Raw genomic sequence first — 19,997 nt, 5'->3', positions numbered from 1 at the left:
AGCCTGTTAAAATTCTATGTAAGCACACAGGACATGCTGAGGAGGAATGGGTTTTAAGCATGCATTTAACATTAAACGGAGGCTTAAGAGCTTTGCTGTGGGGAGAAGGAAAGACATTTTGTTTGTAGTGTGCCTTGTCCTGTGTGGGAAGATGTTGCTTGTCTGCTACTGAGCTCCAAAAAGCCTTTCTGGTATTTCTTGGGACTGATTTGAAGCAGACACCATGATCTGGGACCTCATGGCAGGCTTTTTTTAACACTACAGATCTTTTATCTCAGAAGTCTGGCACCTGAAATACCAGCAAGCAATCTCCAGCCATACCCCAAGGGACTGTTTTGTGCACTGCTGTGCACGCAGCAGAAACGTGCATTCTAGCTACCCCCTGCACTTCTGCATTTCCTTGTGCTTTGTATGCTCAAGCCATACAGGGGGGTGGTGCCTTTCAGATGTGGTTAGCAATGGTGAGGTAGCTTTCTAATGTGGTGAAATACCCTGGTTGCTTCCCCTGGCCACATGTCATAGACAATAACCACAGTAGGGTGTCTCTGAATGAACAGATGCTTTGTTTCTCCAGGTTTGGTGGAACCCTGTCTGCAGGGTGGGGCAAGGACAGGCAGAGGGGACAATCAAGAGGAAATCAAATGGCTGTCAGTAAGCACGGTGACTTTCTCCCTGGTGGGACTTACAGGCAGCCAAGAGGGGAAATGGGTGGGAAATTGGGAGGAGACCTTATCTTCCACTCTGAGTGTGAGATCAAAGCCTAGCTGAAGTGGGAGAAGTTCTGCCATTGATTTCTGTTTTTCTTTCCGCTTTTCCCTTCTGTGTCAACATATTCTGCCCATTCTCCTGTTATCTGTGCTAGGAATAACCAAATACCCCTACAGCTGAGCTCAAACTTCTTTGTAGAGGGTAACGCTATGGCTTGGCAGGACAGATACTGAAGTGCCTTGAGAAAGCAGAAAGGTGGGGGCTTGATGTAGCATGTAATTTGCTGGAGGAAGCAATTGCTTCCAGATCCTCTGCTGGGAAGTTGAGAGCAGCCCCAAGATGTTATGTTCACATATGGAAAATCTCCGTGCCCTTTTAATAGCTTTCCTTACTTGCTCAACCTTTCAAAGACTGAAGCAAGAAAATACCGTAACTGATGGAGAAAAATCTATCAAAATTATGTCCAAATTACCTTTGGGAGCAGCATAACAACTACGTGAGGAGGAAGAATACATTCAGCCAGGACTGTTCAGACCAGCCTGCAACTTCCTTCGCATCTCCAGGAGGGTTCACAGCTTCTTCAGAAGAGCCACCATGTCGTGCTGACCTCTGGGAGGCTTTGCCTTGCACTGCAGCTCCCGGGTGAGGGTTGCACGCTGAAGATGTGTGTGGCATGGACGCCCTCTAAAGGGAAGAGCTGAGAAACTTTGATTAACTCACACAGGCGAAGCTGCAGAGATTTAGGAAGAACGTGGGCATGGATGAGGGCGATGACCTTCATCCAGAGTCTCTGTTCTGCCTCTAAAATATGCTTGGAAAAAATTATCTGTTCACTGAAACCATGAGTAATTACAGCCAGCCTACTGCACACGTAGCTCATGCCCTTCCTCTGAGCTTTTAATTGTCGAGTCAGTTCATTACTTGGTACCTGTCTAAGCTTATCCATTTATAGGCACAAGCAAACAGTTACTCTATGGTCTGAGCAGCTTCCACCCAAAAGTCAAGAAGTGGAAAATCCCTCAGCACATCCCAGTCTACGTGTTCTCTCCTTCCAGGAGCTGAACTCTGCACAAGGGGGAATTCTGGCTGTTTTGTTTTATTAAAAAACACACACACACACACACAACTTATGTCCCTTGGGGACCTAAAGGGCTAATTCTAGTTGCATGGGTTTATGTATTTGCTTATTTGGAAAGCTAAAACTAGCCAGGCAGATTGCCAGCCAGATCTCCACAGAGCAAAAGCCACTGCAATGAAGGCTGTGTTAATTCCTGCCATTCTGTATCATCATCTGCCTTCCTACCAGGCCAAACACTCGTGCAACAGGCTCCTGTGGGGCAGGAAGGTGCTGAAGCTCTCACGTCCTCATGCTAGAACATGGGACCCGCTGCAGACTGCTTTCTCCAGGCTCCTGGCCCAACCTGTGCTGCTAGCAGAGAGCACAGGAGGCTGGGGAAAACCTCGTGTTTAGCTCCTTATGTTGGAAGTGGCTTATTTTTAACAGCACATTGGCATCTCTTTACAACCTTCTTGCACCACTGAAAAAAAGCCCTCTTGCAGTCTGTTGACTTCTTAAGAGAGACACTTAAGAAACAACACGGGCCATTTTGGAGAGCGAAGGACTCCCAGGTCAGGTTAAATCTATACTCTGGAAAAAAATAGCAGGTTCTAAAATAGGAACAAGGCCAGGAGGATTCAGGCACTAAAAATAAACATAAAGTCACACTGCCTTTTCGTGGGAACTTGACAGCCTTGCCTGGAGAATGGCCTCCCAGAGCACAGGGCCTGACCAGTGTGGGCAGCAGCACAGAGCCATCTCCCTGCAGTCGGAGGGAATCCGAGAGCAGAGAGAGACTGAGCTCCTCAGCTGTGCTTCCCTCCAGCTCCTGCAACTCAGCCATTCAGGATAACACCAGGGGTTTCAGACTTGGCAGTCCAGGTGGCCAGGTCAGACAACAGACGAGTTGGCCATGCCATACACCACCAGCGTAGGAAGCTTACTCTTGCTATGGCTGTGGGGGAGCCAGGCAACTTTCCACAGCACAGCTGCAACTCAAATGCCCTGACAGACTGTGAATGCCCCACTTCTCGGGCATTTCAGGGCTGACACTGGTTAGATACGGGGCTTTCATCTGTACTCAGACTTCTCTACTTTCAGACTCAGATTTGTCTGCTTTCTATCTCCAGTCACAGAGCTTTTCACCAAAAGGGTGGATAAAGCTTTGCAGCAAGAAAGCGGGTATTGGCTATTCTTATTTTTCCTTCCTTTGGTTCTGTTTACACTTTGTTATTGTTCATAAGCTAGGCAGGATCCTATAGATCTCATGACAGGTTTTAACAGCAGACAACCATAGTATATACTGGAAGCATCACATATTCAAAGCACAGCACATACATTTACTAACTAATCTCTGACTAATCCCCGGTCTCCAGCTAATTAGTCTTTTTGAAGTGTGCCCCTTCCTACACGAGCTAATACTTGTTCAGCCTTTTGAAGCATTTAGCATGCTAAGTACAATCATGCGTGTCTCCCTATTAAACAGAGCACATGAAGAATGAATAAATGCAATTAACGAGCAGCATGACAGTGCAAAAAGCTCTGCGTGCAGAGCCCAGGCCCCAGCTCTGGGCTCACAAACCTACACGGCAGACCCCACCCCCCCCACCCCCCCATCAGCCGTTAGCCCCTGCCCAAAGCGGCAGCTGTGGAACGGGCTCTGGAAGCTTCAGCCCGGCCGCTGGTGCTATGTTACACCGGTCCGTCTGACACGCTCGTTTCCCCAGCCCAGCACGCACAGGACGAGTGAGGGGAGCCGGCCCCCACGCAGCCGCTGCCAGGGGGAGGCCTGTCCCCCAGCACCTCTGTACGGGCCGCAAGCGGCGCCGGGGCCTCAGGGCGGGCAGCGGGAGCCCCTCGGGCCGGGCAGCGGGCGGGAGGGAGGGGCGGGGACCCCCGGGGACCCCTCGGGCCGAGCAGCGGCCTCAGGCGGGCAGCGGGGGAGAGCTGGCGCCGTGAGGCCGCAGCCCGCCGGGACTGCAGTTTCCCATGAGCCCCCGCGCCTCCCGTCGGCCCCGGCGCTGGCCCCACCCCTGCGCCGGCGCGTCCGGGCAAGACGGCTGCGGGTGGTGAGTAGGGCCGGAGCGCCATCGCCAGCCATCCGTGGGCACAGTGGCCCCGGGAGGCGCGGGGGCAGCGGGGAGGGCGAGCGCGGTTCTCTTGCCCGTCGGGAGACTGCCAGCAGGGGTGCGGTGAGGCTTCGGTGCCTGCCTGTGGGGACGTGATTGTGCCCGTCCCCCGCCATGCTGGAGGGAGGGAGGGGTCGGCCCGCGCTAGGCCCCAGCGCTGCGGCCCCTCCCCGGGCAGGACTGCTTCTGGCCCCACGGCCTGGCCTGGGCAGCGCTCGGCTCACAGGTTTTTCCCTGCGCTTGTGCCGATGCCTCCCCGGTAGCGCCTGTAGGACGGTATTTAACATAGCAGCTGGCGTAGCTCCGCCTGAGCGCTGCCATTAGTACGGTACCTGGGGCTCGTCTCTGAGCAGCCCGCACGCAGCGAGGTTTCGCGGGCTCAACTCGCGTCACCCATCGCACTTGAGCGAATGCCCGGGAGGCCATTGAAGCAGGTTGTGCCCACTAGGCGTGGTTGCTGCCCGAGGTGAGGAGCATGCTACCACAAAGTCAAGAACAGGCTTGGAATTATTGGGGACAGCCCTGCACGGGCCGGGTTTTTAGCTGCTCTCGAAGCTGAGCTAGTGATGATAAAGTTATCCCTGTCTGAAATTGATCTTTCCTCTGTGGAAGCATAACCCTGAGGCTCAGCATTAAAGACACAAAGGCAAAAGAATGGTCTATTATGTGAACTAACTCACTGTCCCCTTCCTCAGTTTCAGAGCGTGGCATGGTGTCAAGCAACAGTAAAAACACTCACCTGCCTGGGAAGGCAATTCCGTCGCTGGACTGACAGCAAACCTGCACCAGGTGCACAATAGTGAGAAACACCAGCATCTATCTTGTCAGTCTAGTTTTCTCCTCTTGCTGAGCTGATGGAAGTAAGACTCATTCTGCTGTGTTAGATGATATCCTTCTGTGTCCCTAGGGCTACTGGGGGGAGATTAAAAAACCCAATGGCTTGATTAATGTAATTAAGCCAATCAAGGCTGTAGCTTTGTTGCAGCTGCCACCTGAGTGTGCAGCCCTTTGCTGCCATGGAGCACAAGTTGAAAGGCAGCACAGAATGAATGGGAATGTGGCTGTTGTTGGTGCTCAGTAAAGCACCTGCTTGTCAGCATGGTTGAAGATGAGCAAGAGTAGAAGGGATTAGAAACAGGAGGGATTAGATGACAGGCCATTATGGAGACACTTCAACACAGTTCATCTCATAACTATATATGTCACAGAAATAGACCTAGTGAAAGAATAATTGTTCTGTTTGGCTACCTGGAGGTGCACTGGGACAGTTTCAAACCTGCATCAGGTTGCTGGGGGCGGGGTGTGTGTGCAGTTCACATAGACCAAAGGGTCATCCTAGAAAGGACACACTCTTTCCCAGAAGCGATGTGACTGTCCTGGGTCTGCTTGAATGTATTTCTCAAGATGAAACCATAGACAGTTTACATCCTGGATGAATGGATTATTGTTGTGTGCAAGAAGGGAGTTGGATTAAGATGTTTCTGTGTGATGATGGGGAATGTGTCTCCTTGAAACAGCTCAAAAGGGTCTAAACCATCAAAGTCTCAGAGCTGGTGAGGTTTTTTTCTAAGGAAAGATTTAAATAGCATCCACCTCTCAAAAGTTTCTTGTCTCTGAGTGAGACAACTCACTGTCAGACAAGCTGCTTTGTCTCCAAGGAACAGGTTTCTGCTGTGCTAAGTTTGTGAGACAAAAATTGCCTGCCCCTGAACAGGAAACTTCTTGCCTTTAATTCTTGCTTCTGACCCAGTGCTGTTTTTTTCAGAAGTGGTGAAGAAGAAATGAGTGGAGGACAAACATAATTTGAAGTACTGTTGCTAACTGTTAAATGCAACTCTTATTTAAGAGGAAATCATGCTGCAGAATCTTGGGGTTGTACTGTTGCTCAAAGACATCTTTGGCAAGAGGGCAGCTGCTAAGCTGGGCTTCAGGCTGGTAAGAGAATGCTTAAGTATTGCATGCTGCTCATTTTCAATTTATTAATTATTTGTCATATCTTTAGGCAGCATTACTCATCTGCTGAGCATGATAACTAATCTTCAGATGCTTACTAGGAAAAATACTAATCATCAGGAAGAATATTGGTCATGTTGGCATCTGGGTGTCTTTGCTGTATGTAATGTTGTAGAACTTGAGGGGTTTGTATAGCCAAGGGCAGGAGAGAAACTGAGCCTGTGATGCACTGTTATCCCTGTCTGACAACTCAGCTGTGAAGGAGAAACAACTGTCCTCTGAGGCTTACATATTTCCCCTTGGCGGGTCTCCTACCCCTTGCAAAGATTCAGATGACACAAGTGGCACCAGTAGTGTAAAAGCAGCGTCTCCCTGTTCCCCCTGCTCTTGTGTGTCTGTCCCATACACGCTGGCTTTTCAGCAGACAGCTCTCCGGAGGCTAGATATGGCCAAGGCTCGGTATAGGGAGTATAACCGCTGGCTGCTGTTGTCCTGTAGCACAGTGTAGATCTTTTTAAGTTGTGTATCTGAACAGTGAGGCACAGCGGCAGGTTGAAGGGCAGATAAGAAATGTGTTGCCTCATCTGATGTACAGTCATTGAATACACATGCTGTAACAGCACTTTGTCTCTAGGTAGCTGACAGCTGCATTCTGCTAAATGATTTCATGCTTTATTTAACAGAGTTTGCATTTGTTTGCAGAAGATCAATAACATTCACTGACAGGCTGAACCAGACGACTTGACAGCAGCAGACTTCCTAAGAAATCAGGGTTAGTAGGCAGAAGGGGAAGGGATGGTAGTGCACACCAGCCTGAGTCAGAGTTTGCTCTGTCAGTACAGCGGTGTTCAAATAGGACCAGTCACTGGGAAGAGTATGTGGGGCTTTTGGCTTCCAAGGAGTAAAGGGGGAAAAAGGTGAAGAGGCAGCCTGATGATTAGGAAAAGTAAAATCTGCTCAGTGCTTGGAGAATAGAGAGGGGCAGGAATTCTTTCAGAACAAGCTTTTTTAGGAAGAGTTACGGCATTGTTTTGTGGTGTCTCCCAACTCTAGAAGCAGCAGAAGGAAGATGGTTCTGGAGTGGGTCTCACAAATGGCCCCCGATAGGTCATTTGAAACAGTGTAAAATGGCCACCTGTGCATAAGTGCAGGCCCCTCCGCGCTGCTCTGTGGTTGCTGCAACTGCATGAAGGGTAAGTTCCCAGCAAAGCCAAAGAATATTTGGGTACCAGTGCCATGGGGTGGGGGGGGGGGCACATTTTTGCCTCCAGAGACCTGTACTCTCAATTAAGTAGTGCAAATCAAGAACGCTTTTCAGCTGCAGTTGCTTTGGTCTGACACTGTTGTTTTTTCCACTAGGACCTGATCTATAGCTGGTTGGAAGAAAAAGTGGTTCTCTGCTGTCCTCTGTTCAAGAATAAAATAAGTTCTTGTAAGCTAAGTTGGGCTTTGTTTGTTTTTTTTGTAAAGGTTACCTACTTGAACATAAATGGTTTTGAGCAGGTAGAAAGGATTTGGAGTTAAAATACTTTCTGAAATTTAGGCAGCTGTGAGCTTGGCCTTCGTAGGAAAACCTGCTTCTCCCTGATACCTGAAGACTTCAGTGTCTGCAGACGCTGAAAGTTGAAATGGTAAGTGTGACAGAAACTACGTGTGGGTAAGCTAGGACTGGTGACAGAAATGGTTCTTGCGGTTGCTTGGAAGCTCAGAAAGGGAGAAGCGAGAGGCAGTAGCACAGCCATCTGGTTCCTTGTCTGGTAAGCCCTTAGAATGGAGCAAGTTTAACCCCCGTGCTAGGCTACAGCCTTAGCTAGGAAACCTGCCCTTCTGAAATGGGAAAAGACATGTGCGTAATAGTTCCTGATGTGTGCAGCTACCTCTGCCCATGAGCTGGATGACAGCACTCTTAAAACATGTTCCTTTTGCGTCAAGGTGCTGCTGATGGCCGTGTTCAAAGTCACCTGCATGAGCTGTGCTGCAGCTTGGCTGGAGCTGGTTTTGGTACTGCCTTGGCCAGGCTTGTTCTTGTGAAAGAGGTTTTGCAGAGTGCTTTCCTATAAAAAACTTGGTACCATTGTAAGGTGGCTCTGATGCAAACAGTGGTTAATTTGAGACCTGGGAACAAAAGATGGACTCCAAACTAGAGATTACATCTGAAACTGGCTTGCAGACTAAGCTGCTGTAATGCTTATTTGAACTGGCTGAAAGCAGCCTGCTGTGAGCTTGAGGGGTTTTTTTGAGTTCCCTGGCTCACAGCCAGGATATCTCTTGCCATCTCTGCAGTAAGTTGTTCCTCCCCAGCCGAGGTACAGCAGGTAGCATCCCAAGTGGAAAAAGGGTGTGCTCAGAGCTGCCTCCAGAGATCCAGCACAGCCCTCTGCGAGGGGCACCAGGCCCCCCTGCCAGCCTGGGTCTCCACAGTTCAACCCCATGCCTGTATCTGCTGTGGGAGGTAGTGGCGCTCGCCCCCACCCAGTTCATCCAAACAGCAGAAATGGGCATAAAAGAACAGACTCATTCAACATTTATGTAATTACACGAAATGGGAGAAGTGTCTCCTGCTCCCTCTGCTGAGCCATATCAGCCCTCCAGCCTCCCCAGTGGGTCTTCCCTTGGCAGCACTGGCTTACATGGGATGGCTGAAGGGTTCAAGACCTTCACCTCCCTCAGATTTTTTTGGGGAGGAAAAAAGAAAAAGTGACAACCACACGAATTGACCCAACGAGCTAGCAGGTTCTCCAGCCAGCCCGCCATGGGGCTGCCTTCTCAAATCACTCAGAGGGCACCTCATGGTCCCTGTGCAAGAAAAACTCAACAAACCTGCTATGCATGTGGGCTGTAGATCAGCTCATCTCCGGGATGCTCAAGGGCCGCGTTCGCCATGTCCCAGCTGAGCTGCAGTAACCCTGCTCTTAAGCTGATGGCTTATAAGTCCTGCCCTTGGAGACACCATGGCCCAGGGATGGGGAAAATGACAGACACACCATGCATCTGTCACAGGAGAGCGCAACCAAGCCACTCTTCCCTGCTGATGATGAAAGCACACAGATCCTTCTGGAAAGCAGCACACATCACCCCGCAGCTGGCTGGAGTTCAGGTTTTCTGCAGTCTGGGAGGGAGGTGTTCTCCAAACGCGCTGCCTTCCTGTTAGCTGGATGACCTAGTCTCCAGTCCGAGGATACATCGTGCCTGTTGTGGTCCCACCATGGTGTTTGAGTCAGTGTGATGGCAAGGTGAAGGGCGTTTTCCAGCCAGAGGCTGCCACATGTAGACATCCTCGGCATCCTTTTCCAGCATCATCCTGCCCCTCCTGGGCTTCGCAGGGGCCACTGCTGGCCCACAGCCACATTCGTGTGGCTAGGACATCACAGCCACGTGCCGTGGTGCTTACTGGTGGCCCAAAGGCCATGTTCAATCACACTGAGCCATGAAACATTGCCAGACATCTCTGAGGAAACACAACATTTCTCTACCAGCTTCAGCTTGCCCCTTACCATCACAAGCACCACCAGCTGTGGTGTGGTGGCTCTGCTCCTTGGGCTGGCCAGCCAGCTGGGGAGAGCCCTCAGGAGAAGGTGGCCTTCAGGAAAGAGGAGAAGAGCCACAGGAGTCCTCGGACTTGGCCCCATGGACAGCTGCCTGGCCTCACCGCTGGTAGAGGGTCATGATCCCTGCTCGGTGCAGGCTCCTCCACAGCGCTGCCTCCAGCATCATGTCATGGTTGGCATAAAACACCAGCGGTTTCTTCTCCACCTCGTAGTAGTGATCTGAGAACTGCTCATAGTTGGTGGTGATGAACCCGTAAGCACTAACCTGCAGGGAGGGAGGTGGGACACAAAGGATGGAGTCAGGGCTGACCTCAGGTGGTCCATGCACCACCACCCCCTGCTCCAGGAACAGGTGGTAACACACATAGGAAAGCCACCAAGACATGCTGCTCCCCACCTTACAGCAGCTATTCACAAGCCCCCAGCAGCCAAAGGGGGAATCCCCTTGTCCCCAGGGGAAGGTGGCCCCATGGCCTCTTACCTGGTCACAGGTGTGGAGCGCAGTGAGGAGCATGAGCGCGCCGGTGCTGGGCATGTAGAGCGAGCCGTACTGCGTGTTCAGGAGCTCCGATCGCAGGAACCTGCCAGTGGACACAGCAGGGCCGAGGGGCTCATGGCTGGCACAACACTGCAGCCCCCAGCACCAGACCCAGCAGCACCCAGCACCTGTCCAGCCCCCACCATTTGCTTGGTGACACCAGTAAGGCAGGAGCACAGAGTAAAACACAGGGCTTGTGTGGATTCTCTGATGGCTGCTACTAAGGTTCAGCCCATTTGCTGCAGGTTACTAAAAGGTACCTCTCTGCTGTCTGAAATCACCCCAACCCAGGCACCTGCTGTCACAAAAAGTAGGAAAAGATGATCCCTTTGGGCCCTGCCTCTGCTCCTGTTAGACTAGGTCAAAATTTATTTTGTTTTGGGAAATGGGAGGCAAGGCGAGCACAGCGAGGTGTAGGAAGGGATGTGAGCTGTGCTAGTGAACGGGAATGGCAGGGGAGAGATGCCCCTGCCTCGTCTGCAGAGAGCAGGGCAGGGGTGCTTCCAGAGCCGGGGGAGGACTGGGACTGTGCTTTGATGCTGAGCAGTCACTGGTCCGTGCTGGAGAGAGCAGTGGTGAGAGGCAGGTGGTCTGAGCACAGACCAGAGCAAAGCTGGGCAATAGCCACGGTCCTCATCATCCTCACCTCGCTGTCAGGTACTGCAGGAAATCAGGATGCAGCAGCTTGAACTTCTCTGCAGATGCCTCTGGTCCAAAATACTTCTGTGGCCTGCAGTGGGGTGAGGAGATGAGCGGAATTCACATCACGGGAGTCCTGGGGCTACTTGGGGTTCATCCCAGCAGGGACAGATGTGGGGTGAGGGCAGGCAAGTCACGCTCCCTCCAGTGTGTCACCAAGGGTGCTGGGGGGATCTTGGGGGGCTACTCACTTGTCCCCCTTGTCTGAGCCCTCGGGGACTGGGCTGCCCTGGATGGCCGACTTCAGCATGACATAGTCACGGACATCCGAAGGGATGAAGATGTACCTCAGGTCCTGCAGCGGGGACACAGACGTGGCACTTGGGGGGGCTTTGGGGCACTGCCCATGTCAGTGGGGTGAGGACTGAGGGCTCCCGAGATGGGGAGAATGTTTGGGGGGGTGAGCCCAGCCTGAAGGGACAATTTGGGGTCACCTCCCCAACAAGCCCTCAGTCTCACCTTGGCCTGGGGTATCTGGGTGAAGCCATACTCCTCATAGGTGATGAGGGAGTTCTTCATGGTGTTCACCGTGAAGCCATAGAAGGAGATCTTGGTCCCGACGTCCTCCTCAAAGCCTTTGATCACAGCACCGTTCAGCCTACAGGAAAAATGCAGGATGAGTCCAGGGCTGGCCTCGCCCCAGCACCCATGGCCCCTTCCTGCCTGGCACCCATCCGCACCTGAAGACCAGGTCGTGCGCATCGATTGCCTTGCCCTGCCGCGAGCCGTTGAGGATGCCACCATTGCCCACCACGGCGCAGCGGACACAGCCCCTGGGGAAGGTGTCCCTGTTGAAGAGGTGCCTGTTGGCAGAGGTGTTGAGGAGCCGGAGGGTGCTGCCCACCACTGCAACAGAGCAGGATGGGGCTGGTCAGTGGGGTGTATGGCAGCCCACGTGAGCACGTGCGTGCTTAAGCATGCACACAGACGGGCTTGTGCAAGAGCACACCCAGGAGCAGCACACAAGAATGCTCACAGCATCCTCAGGCAGGAGAGGGATCTACAGGTGAGATGGGGGGACACCAGCCAGTCCCTCCTCTCCTTGGCTTGGTGTCACCCCCTTGCAGCCCCCTACAATCCTGAGCCCGCTCCAAACAGCAGCCACCTGAGGCCATGCAAGGCACGGGGACGCATTCGGACATCTCCAGCCGCAGCCATGCAGGTGCTGCTGCCCACACCAGCCACGTCTCCTCCTAACAAAGTCTCTGCAACTGCCACTGGTTCGCTCCCCCACCCCCCACCCCACCATCCCCAGCACTTCCCAGCCCAGGGACTGAAGCTGGAGGCTGCCAGGGAGAGCAGGGAGTGGGTTTGGGGTAGGAAGGGAAACAATCTCCATCCACAACAATGAAGCGGGTTGTCCGAGCTCCTCCGGCCCCAGTTAATAATCACACACACACTGGAGCTTTTATTCGAGGAAAATGTCACAAGATGCAGCAAGTGGCATTTGCAAAGCCATCCCCTCTGCTCCACACCCTGGGAGGCAGAGTGGGAAGTGATGAAGGTCTCTGGCTCCTCTGCAGGGCTTCTCTGCCTGCCCCATGTCTTCAATCCCTTCTGCCGGGCTACCCAGGCCCCTCGAGCTGCCCCACTCCCTCCCATTGCCCCCTTGCCCCATCTGCTGCCACCCTCATCCTATTTGGGTCTCTACCTGTGTGGGACAAGCCTTGCCAGCCGTAGGGGACGTGTCGTGTCTTCAGCCTGTCCCAGGTCTCTGGGGTGAAGTGCTGGTCCCACATCAGCACAGGGGTGTTAAAGCGGAAGATCTCCCCAAACTTGCGGTCTGCCTTTGCTCTGGCCATCACCGAGTGGAGGCACATGCTTGGCTGGGAGGAAGGAGGACCTTGGTTCAGTCTCCAGCCTGGGTCTACCTTCCCCCTGGTATCTCCATCCCTCAGCAGGCACCGAAGAGAGGACAAACCCAGGGACAGAAATGCTCCTTGTCCATCACATGTTCTGCTGGGTCACCCAGGCAGGGCACTGCCTCATGCCTCAGTTTCCTGCTGCAAAACACCCTTCGGTAGCCAGCTCGGGGGGGGGGGGGGGGGGGGAGGGGCAGACCAGGGCTTACAGAGTCACCTGAGAACATGAGTCCTGTGAAAGATTCAGCACCTTCTAGTGTGGGCACCCTGTTAAAGGGCTTTGCTGTACAAGAACAGTCCCAAGTGCCCAGGACTGGTCCCTCCCCTCCCAGAGTCTGGGTCCATCCGCAGGAGTTTCCAGCCCAGGCTGGTGGCCCAGGTGTCACAGGGCTGGAGGGAGCAGGTGATGCTGGCTCCAACCTCCAGACCGGGGAATTGCTCAGGGAGGTGCTGCAACCGCAGCAGGGAGGCCTGAGGGGACCCACGTGCATGGACGGAGGAGGCTGCTCCTACACACACACGAAAAAAAAACCCTTCCAGGTGCTACTGCTCCTTCTCAGCTTCCCCACAGACCTTCAACCAACAACACCCAGCCAGGAGGGGCAGCGGGGACACTGACTGTGCTGTGCTGATGATTACCTGCTCTCTGCTGGGCTTGGGCTCCTCCAGCTCAGCAGAAGGCTTGAAGAACTTCCCACTGGAAAGGGGGAAACATACAGCAGAGTTAAAAATCCATCCCTCAGGCACTGGAAAACCCCACAGAGGGCAAGGGGCTCCCAGCTCATGGCAGGACCACTGCACACACCTTCCCCTCTTACCGCTCTATGCCGCCTTCAAGAGCCCATCTGCGGCTGCTGGCTCGGTGCGATGTCCCTGGCGGAGCCAGCGCCCGCGGGTCCTGCTGCAGCAGGCTGCAGGAGAAGAAGCCGGTAGGGGCTCAGCCAGGGAGGTGACACCAAACTGCTGCACCCCAACACCCCCAGCCTGTGAGAGCCACGGGGCAGGTCCACATCAGCTCCACTCAGCTCCCGCCACCACTGCCTGCACCCACTCACCCACCCACCCTGCCTGTGCATGTTCTTGCACGTGGAGAGCCAAGGATTTGCAAAATACTGGGTTTGTGCAGAAAGCAGCTGCTGTCTCCCAGTGGGTCCCACCTCCAGGACCCCCACATGTCAAATACCACACCCAGCCCAGCCTGCAGCCTTGGGGGGACCCTGCTGAAACCTCCCTGGCTCTTCTCACCATCCCACCCTTCCTGAGCCCAAGAGGGTCGGAGCAGGGACAAGCTGGGCAGGCCAGCAGGACGCATGTGGTTGCTACACTGAGAAGCATTGCCACCTGGGATCTGGAGGCTCTGCGGGTGTATGGGACACACACCCACACCGCAGGACAGCTGGGGCATGCCCCAATCCTTCGTTTAGTGCTGGGGGACAAAAGACATCTCGGAGTGCCCTGAGCTGCATGGGGCCAGGCAGAGCAGACCCAGCCTCCCAGGGGGGAGCGTGTTGGGCTGGGGGCCAGGGGCAGGCAGGGTCACAGCCTGGCAAGCAGGAGGTGGGAGCCCACCGGAGGGGAACAGGCTCCCATTCATCCACACACAGAAGGGCCCTTCAGAACCCCCCCAGTGCTGCCTCCAGCCCAGCCAGCAGGTGCTCAGGCCAGAAGGGGGGTATTGTGGAGGAGACAAGGGCCCCTTGTTACGGGATCTCCGCTTCAGAGCCCAGGGACAGGTAGAGGCAGGTGGGCAGCAGAGCTCTGCTTCCCCCCCCCCGGCCCCGCTGGCGCGACGCAGCCCAGCCAGTGGGCGTTGGGTTTCTGACCCCACCATGTCCTCTGTCAACACCAGCAGCACCCACAGTCCTGCCTGGGAGTAAATCCAGACCCATTTCCCACCCAAACTCTGCTTTGTGCCACCCTAGGAATATGGCATGACATGGGGGGCAGCCCAGCACTTTGCACGGGGGGCTGGAGTATCTCCCCAGGTACAGAAGGGGAGTCAGTGCCAAGCAGCTTTAGCCCCAGCACCCTCTTGCACCATCCCAGCACTGCTGGCTCTGGGCAGGGAGTGCCAAGGGCAAAGGCATCCCCACTGTGCAGGAGGCTGAGCACCACCAGCAGAGCAGGGCAGCATTTTAAAATCAAGCCCATGTGCCTTGCCTCAGCGTCCCATAAACAGGCAGCTCCCCAGCAAGAGCCCCCACCATTCAAAACACACACACGCTTCAGCCCAGGGGCAAGGTCCCCAGCTTAGCCCTGCCCCATGGCCGCATCCTGCTCTCCAAACACATGCAAAGAGCTGTCCCGCTGCCTCCAGTATGGGAGTGCTGACACCAGGGCTGGCACCAGAGCCGGGAGAAGGGTCAGGCCCGGCGCTGCTCCCACCTCCCCTTGCAGTCACCATCCCTGAGGCTTCTCCCAGGAGCACCCAAGCTGGTGGGAGAGGAGGGAGGGCAAATGCCCGGGAGAGTCTACCAAGGTGGGACTGAGCCATCCCAGGGAGATGCTAGAGCTGCAGCTTTCTGCAGGGCCTTTCTGGTGTTACCACTGCGAGTATCTAAATAAACCCAGCCTGACCAAACTTGCCTCTGTTCCCTCGGCTCGTGGCTGGGAGCAGAGCTGCCCTGGCAGGGCCTGTGCACAGCAAGCCACCGGCTGGGGAAAGCCATCCAAAGGCTGTATGAGAGAGACCTCGTTGTTACGCTGAAGGCTGCTCTGCCAGGCACAAGCAGCACACCCCGATGAGAGCAAAACTCACCCATGCAACAGTCTTGCAGCAGCTACAAGGAAAGCCCCGCATGCTGAGTTAGCTAAGCTGCAGCCAACTGCCGTGGGATCCCCAGGGAACCCACCATCAGCAAGCCACCCTGCTTGCTTCCTCCATCTCATGATGCAGAAGACCCCCACCCCACATGCCCCACCAGCACGAGCTTATCAACACTACCAGCACCTGAACGATGGACTAGGGACCGAAGAAACCTCCCTGCTCCAAACCCAGTGCCAGAGCCAGCTCCTGCAAAGCCCTGAACTCCCTGTAGCAGCAAAACCCTTGCATGCAAAAGCCCCCAGTCTGGCCACACACCCTTTTTCTGGCCACAGAGGCACAGCCCACCACCAAACCCCAAAAGCCATCACCCTCACACACCATGCCCAGGCTCCTCGTGCTGCCCAGCAGCCCCACACGAACAGCCTCTCCCAGCCCCACCGCCTCCCCAGCCTTTCCCCATCAGGCTCACGAGCCCCAGCTGCACATCTCTGCCCACCCAGCCCCTCCAAGTTCTCCCACTCTTGTTTCTTGGTATAGACCTTCCCTTCCCCAGCTCATCCCCGTGCCTACAAGCCAAGGCAAGGACTGCACTGCATTCTGAACTGCCAGGGATGCTGCGGGAGCACCGGGGGCAGCACCAGGGGCTCACACCCAGGCTGGCTGGGGGGAGGTGGGTGCAGCCAGCCTGGCAGGTTGGCTCCTGCTGACATTCAGTGGGAGCTGGGAGCCACCATGGCCAGACATGGGGCATGGCACTTGTTCATCACTTCTTCCAGGGCTTGTGCTGATCTGGTAAGTCCAGTCCCTGCGTCAGCACCTCCTTGGCACTTGCATCCCAGCTGTGGGTGCTGGAGCCAGCTCCCCAGCCATATGGGATGCCAGGGAGGGTGTGGGCTGGCTGGGCAACCCTGCCAGATGGCAGCTCAGCTGTGTGCTGGGGAGCCAAACGCTTTGACGTCACCCGCCAGGATGTGGCAAAGCACCTCGTAATGCCTGGTTGACTCGGAAGATGACAACCCTACCTGGGACCGACTGATGCACAATGGGGTTCTGGGGAAGGAGTGGCCCGTGGCTGCCTGGGCACCAGCCACAGCAGCAAGGGCCAGCCAAGCCTGGGTGTGCTCTTTCACTGCCGTGGCATTCACAAATATGACGTTTCTGGTCTGTGACCACCCCCCTTTTCCGGAAGATAACACCACCGTCTATGAGTGCTGTGAGCATACACTCCAGCCTTATCTTCAGCAAACACTTCCAGGGCTCCACAAAGCCACTTGACGGAGCTGAAGCAACAACGGGAACCCACTCTCAGAAGGCTTTTGCTCCATCCCACTGCAAAGGGCCATGCTCCAGAAAGCATCTTGTCCCAGCACAGAGCCAGAACAGCATGGCAAGGCTGGGCACAGCTCAATGCTCATCCCGTCTGCCCTAACAATAAAGCCACAAGTGGTGCCAGCAGCTCACCGGTGGGGTTTCAGAGAGATGGCCAGGCAGGGAGTGAGATGGGGCTGTGCCCAGCCAAACCCCAGGGGCTTCCAGGGATTTGGCTCTCCGCAGCCCCCTGACCGCAGGGTGGTCAGCTCTGCAGAGACAGGACCATTTTGCCCATATGCATAGGGGCCTCACTGCTGTCGCCAGCTTTGTGCTGAACTGGAGGGGGAGACGTCATTGCCACAGGTATCTGGCCCTCAGGTGATTTGGTGCTGGCAGCCGCCAACATCAGTGGGGGGGGTGTGTCTGTGTGTGCAGTTTCCTCCTGACTCTCCTCATCCTTCTGTAAGTCTGCGTGGAGATGCTGCTCACACAAACCTCCTTTGCCTCTGTCACCTGCACCGATGCGTGAGCACCCCTGCCTCTCCCTCTCTGCCCTGACAACAAGAAGAGGGAAGCACGTACTCCGTGATCGTGCATCTGCCATGCAAAGCACCCACCGTCCCGGTTTCGCCTCCAGCCTCAGCCTCGCATCCCTTGGCAGAACAGCACTGATCCCTCTGGGTGTGCAGCTCAGGCTGGACAAGCAGCCATCACAGGGCAGCGTGTTTGTAAACACAGGGAGTCGAAGCGAACAGGACTTGCTCTGGTTTGGGTCTAGCCATAGCGGTTGGATTAAAGCTAAGAGGAAAAGTCCAGGAGAGCTTTGGAGCACAGGTCAGCTCCCTGTTACCTCGCCCTGGGCTCCTTTCCGGGGCTGGACGAGCTGACCCTCAGTCCCATCAGTGGTGGGGCAGGAGCCCAGGCTGGCCCTGCAGCAGGGGGACCTGGGGCTGGGGCATGTCCAGGCAGCATTAGGCAGTGGCTGAGCTACCTGCAGCCTGCCATGTGGTGGGGGGACCCGCTCCTGGCTCCCATCCCACCGGTCTCCCCTACACCCTGCTCCTGGGATGGGTCATGGACCCTGTGCCAGCATATGGCTGGTTTCCATTCTCAGCTCCAGCATAGTCCTTGGCCACGTCCTGCTGCCCTCATGTGCCTCAGTTTCCCCTCTCATGGACACCATGGTCTTTGCAGGGAGTTGCTCCATACTCAGCCGCAACCTACCCCAAGCACCGTGCGGGATGGGCTCACGCTGCTGCCACTGGCACCAAGGCTCACCCAGCGCGTCCAAGGATGGAAACAGCCAACCTGTGCCTGGGCTGCTTGGGGCACTTCTGCTCCGCAAGCCTGGCACGAGAGGGGATCTCTGACCTGGGCAGGACAAGAAGGGGCAAGGAGAGCCCCCAGCTTGGAAAGAGAGAGTGTCTGGACCCCAGGACAGCCCAGCCAGCTGCATCCCCAGCAACTCCCAGCACAAATCCGGCTGCGCTCAGCTCACCCTGTGCAGGACCAGCTCTGTTCCACACAGCATCCTCAATTCCTGGGTAGCACCCAGGCAACTGGGCTCTGTCACACTGCTGGCACCAAAGAGCACCCAGCGTGGAGGTGAGGGACACCCATGGCACTCTCATTACCTGTTGCTTGCAGGAGAGGAGGGTGGCTGGTCCTGCAGGCTGGGTGCTGTGCGGGCTTCCTTACACCCTTCCCACTTAGCCATGCTCCCCAGGGCTCCCTGGAGGACCTCAGCACCCCTGTCCGCTTGGCACTGGAGGGACTAAGGGAAGGGGCTTGGAAAGGCTGGAGGGTGCAGAGGCGGTAGATGTGACCGCAAAGGGGGAGATGCAAATTGCTGGAGTTTGGGAAATGCTGCAGCCCCTGGGAGTTTGCAAGCAGTGTAGGGGCAGCCCCGGGGGTCCGAGTGCGCTGCAGTGGGGGAGGGAGGGGGGTCAGTGCAGCTCCATGGGGGCCAAACCTCCCCCCAGGACAATCGGCTGGCTCCGATTCTAAATCAGCCCAGCGGGGACACACGGGACTCGCAGCGGGTCTAGCTGGCTGCTGAAGGGAGCTTGATCCTGCCAGGGGCTGAGCACCCTCAGCCATACCCAGACACAGCCATGGTTTCTTTTGCACTGTGATGGGCTGAACCCCCGCACGGACCCCCACAGCCCTCCAGGGTCGGGCTCTGCGCACCCCTGGGCTCGGCTGGCCGCCGCGGGCAAGACCCGGTGCCGAGGACACCTCGGGGCAGGGCAGAGCCTGCTGCAAGCACATCTCCCAAACCAGCCGACGACGGGGGGCACAGCTAGGATAACCTGCGCTACGGGATCCCCACCGGCCCCCCACTTCCCCCTCCCCATCCCAGTACCTCACGGTACCTCATGCTGGATTTGCACATCCCTGCCGCCCCCCTGCCCGTACCTCGCTATGATCCTCTGGCTGGTGGGCGACTCCACCGTAGCGCGGTAGTGACCGTAGAGGAGCAGGGAGGACGTTAACCCCGCCAGGAGCAGAAGGCAGAGCCGTTTCCAGTGCGGGGACCCCATCTCGGGCACTTCAGCCGCTGGAGCAGCAGAGGGACGGGGGGAGCCCCACGCCGCCCGCAGCGGCCACACCGGGCCCCGCCGCCGGCCAGAGGCCCCGCAAACTTCCCGACCCCTCTGCTCTCCTGGCCCGCTGGCTACGGCCACTGCTCCGTCCTGCCCCGGGTGCCCAGCTGCACCTTGGAGCAGGCTGGGATATTCCTTCGGAGCGGTGGGAGGGAGGGTGTGAGCCGGAGGGAGGAGGCACCAGGCTGACTGGTTCAGACTTGCTGAGAAAAAGAGCACTTTTGAGCTGCTTTTTCTCCGAGCTGAGGATTAAACATTTACTCAGACCAGCGGGGAAATGTGCTTTTTTATGCCTCCTTTTCATGCCACCCACCTACGGTTCACAAAGCACGGCGGTTCCCCCTTTCTGTAACTTTCTTGTTCGGCTAAAACACGTGCTTTTCACAACCGGCAGCTCGCAGAGCCCACGCCAACACCTGGTCACCCCCCCCCACCGCCACCCCCCCGGCTGCAGCCACCGCTGAGCATGGCCGGAGGCAGCTGCTGTTTATCATAAGTTTATCAGAAATTCCAGGCTCCAACGTAAAGCCGCACATCAGCCCCTGAGGTGCCCGATAGCAGCACCACGGCATGGACCCGCACCCAGCTGCCTCACTGCCGGGGAAGCAAACGGGGTGCAAAAGTGGGGCGACACTGGTTGGGTGCTGGCTCCGCGTCCTCGGCAGCTTCCTGGCTGAACGGATCGCGCCCCCGTAACGTGGCTTTGCAGCAAACAAAACCGCTCGGGGCTTTGTGCAGAGTTCGACAAATAGTTTGGGCTGGCGGAAAGGAAAAACGGGTTTGTGGGGTTTGGGGGAAAATCTGAACAAAGCATTTTGA

The 19,997-nt window shown here is 55.9% G+C and overlaps 1 protein-coding gene, 1 long non-coding RNA gene and 1 other non-coding gene across 10 annotated transcripts; 2 read left to right on the top strand and 1 right to left on the bottom strand.

Annotated features, from left to right (window-relative positions):
• The first annotated feature begins 3,747 nt into the window (after positions 1 to 3,747).
• Positions 3,748 to 7,288, top strand: LOC130159109 (uncharacterized). 6 transcript variants are annotated; one of them, XR_008825626.1, is made up of 6 exons: positions 3,749 to 3,834; positions 4,590 to 4,754; positions 5,660 to 5,829; positions 6,550 to 6,619; positions 6,901 to 7,040; positions 7,207 to 7,288. It is a non-coding gene; the product is annotated as an uncharacterized LOC130159109 (long non-coding RNA). The 6 variants fall into 6 exon arrangements; XR_008825624.1 differs by having other exon boundaries at positions 6,531 to 6,619; XR_008825625.1 differs by having other exon boundaries at positions 3,748 to 3,834; positions 6,550 to 7,040.
• Positions 4,450 to 4,524, top strand: LOC130143968 (small nucleolar RNA R38). Its single transcript, XR_008819953.1, has one exon. It is a non-coding gene; the product is annotated as a small nucleolar RNA R38 (small nucleolar RNA).
• Positions 7,289 to 8,348: 1,060 nt separating the features above from the next.
• Positions 8,349 to 19,613, bottom strand: ST6GALNAC2 (ST6 N-acetylgalactosaminide alpha-2,6-sialyltransferase 2). 3 transcript variants are annotated; one of them, XM_056360289.1, is made up of 10 exons: positions 18,991 to 19,610; positions 13,313 to 13,405; positions 13,134 to 13,191; positions 12,284 to 12,458; positions 11,313 to 11,478; positions 11,092 to 11,230; positions 10,824 to 10,927; positions 10,580 to 10,663; positions 9,877 to 9,976; positions 8,349 to 9,660 (listed from the first exon to the last, which is right to left on the bottom strand). In XM_056360289.1, exons 1-10 carry the CDS (start codon positions 19,113 to 19,115, stop codon positions 9,493 to 9,495), a joined length of 1,212 nt encoding a protein of 403 aa, XP_056216264.1. In that variant the 5' UTR covers positions 19,116 to 19,610; the 3' UTR covers positions 8,349 to 9,492. The 3 variants fall into 3 exon arrangements, 2 of the variants coding, with proteins under 2 accessions (XP_056216264.1, XP_056216272.1); XR_008825607.1 differs by having other exon boundaries at positions 9,613 to 9,660; positions 9,877 to 10,231; positions 18,991 to 19,613; XM_056360297.1 differs by lacking the exon at positions 13,313 to 13,405 and having other exon boundaries at positions 18,991 to 19,611.
• Between the last annotated feature and the right edge of the window lie 384 nt (positions 19,614 to 19,997).

The sequence above is a fragment of the Falco biarmicus genome, chromosome 1, assembly GCF_023638135.1.
Source record: "Falco biarmicus isolate bFalBia1 chromosome 1, bFalBia1.pri, whole genome shotgun sequence".
Lineage (NCBI taxonomy): Eukaryota > Metazoa > Chordata > Aves > Falconiformes > Falconidae > Falco > Falco biarmicus.
This window is presented reverse-complemented; position numbering and strand designations above follow the sequence as displayed.

Excerpts from the sequence above, each read along its gene's own strand:
- ST6GALNAC2 (XM_056360289.1), bottom strand. The coding sequence starts at position 19,115 with ATGGGGTCCCCGCACTGGAAACGGCTCTGCCTTCTGCTCCTGGCGGGG. Across the intron at positions 12,459-13,133 it reads CCAAGCCCAGCAGAGAGCAG|CCAAGCATGTGCCTCCACTC; the intron begins GTAATCATCAGC and ends CCTTCCTCCCAG. Across the intron at positions 9,661-9,876 it reads CGCTCCACACCTGTGACCAG|GTTAGTGCTTACGGGTTCAT; the intron begins GTAAGAGGCCAT and ends CCCTCCCTGCAG.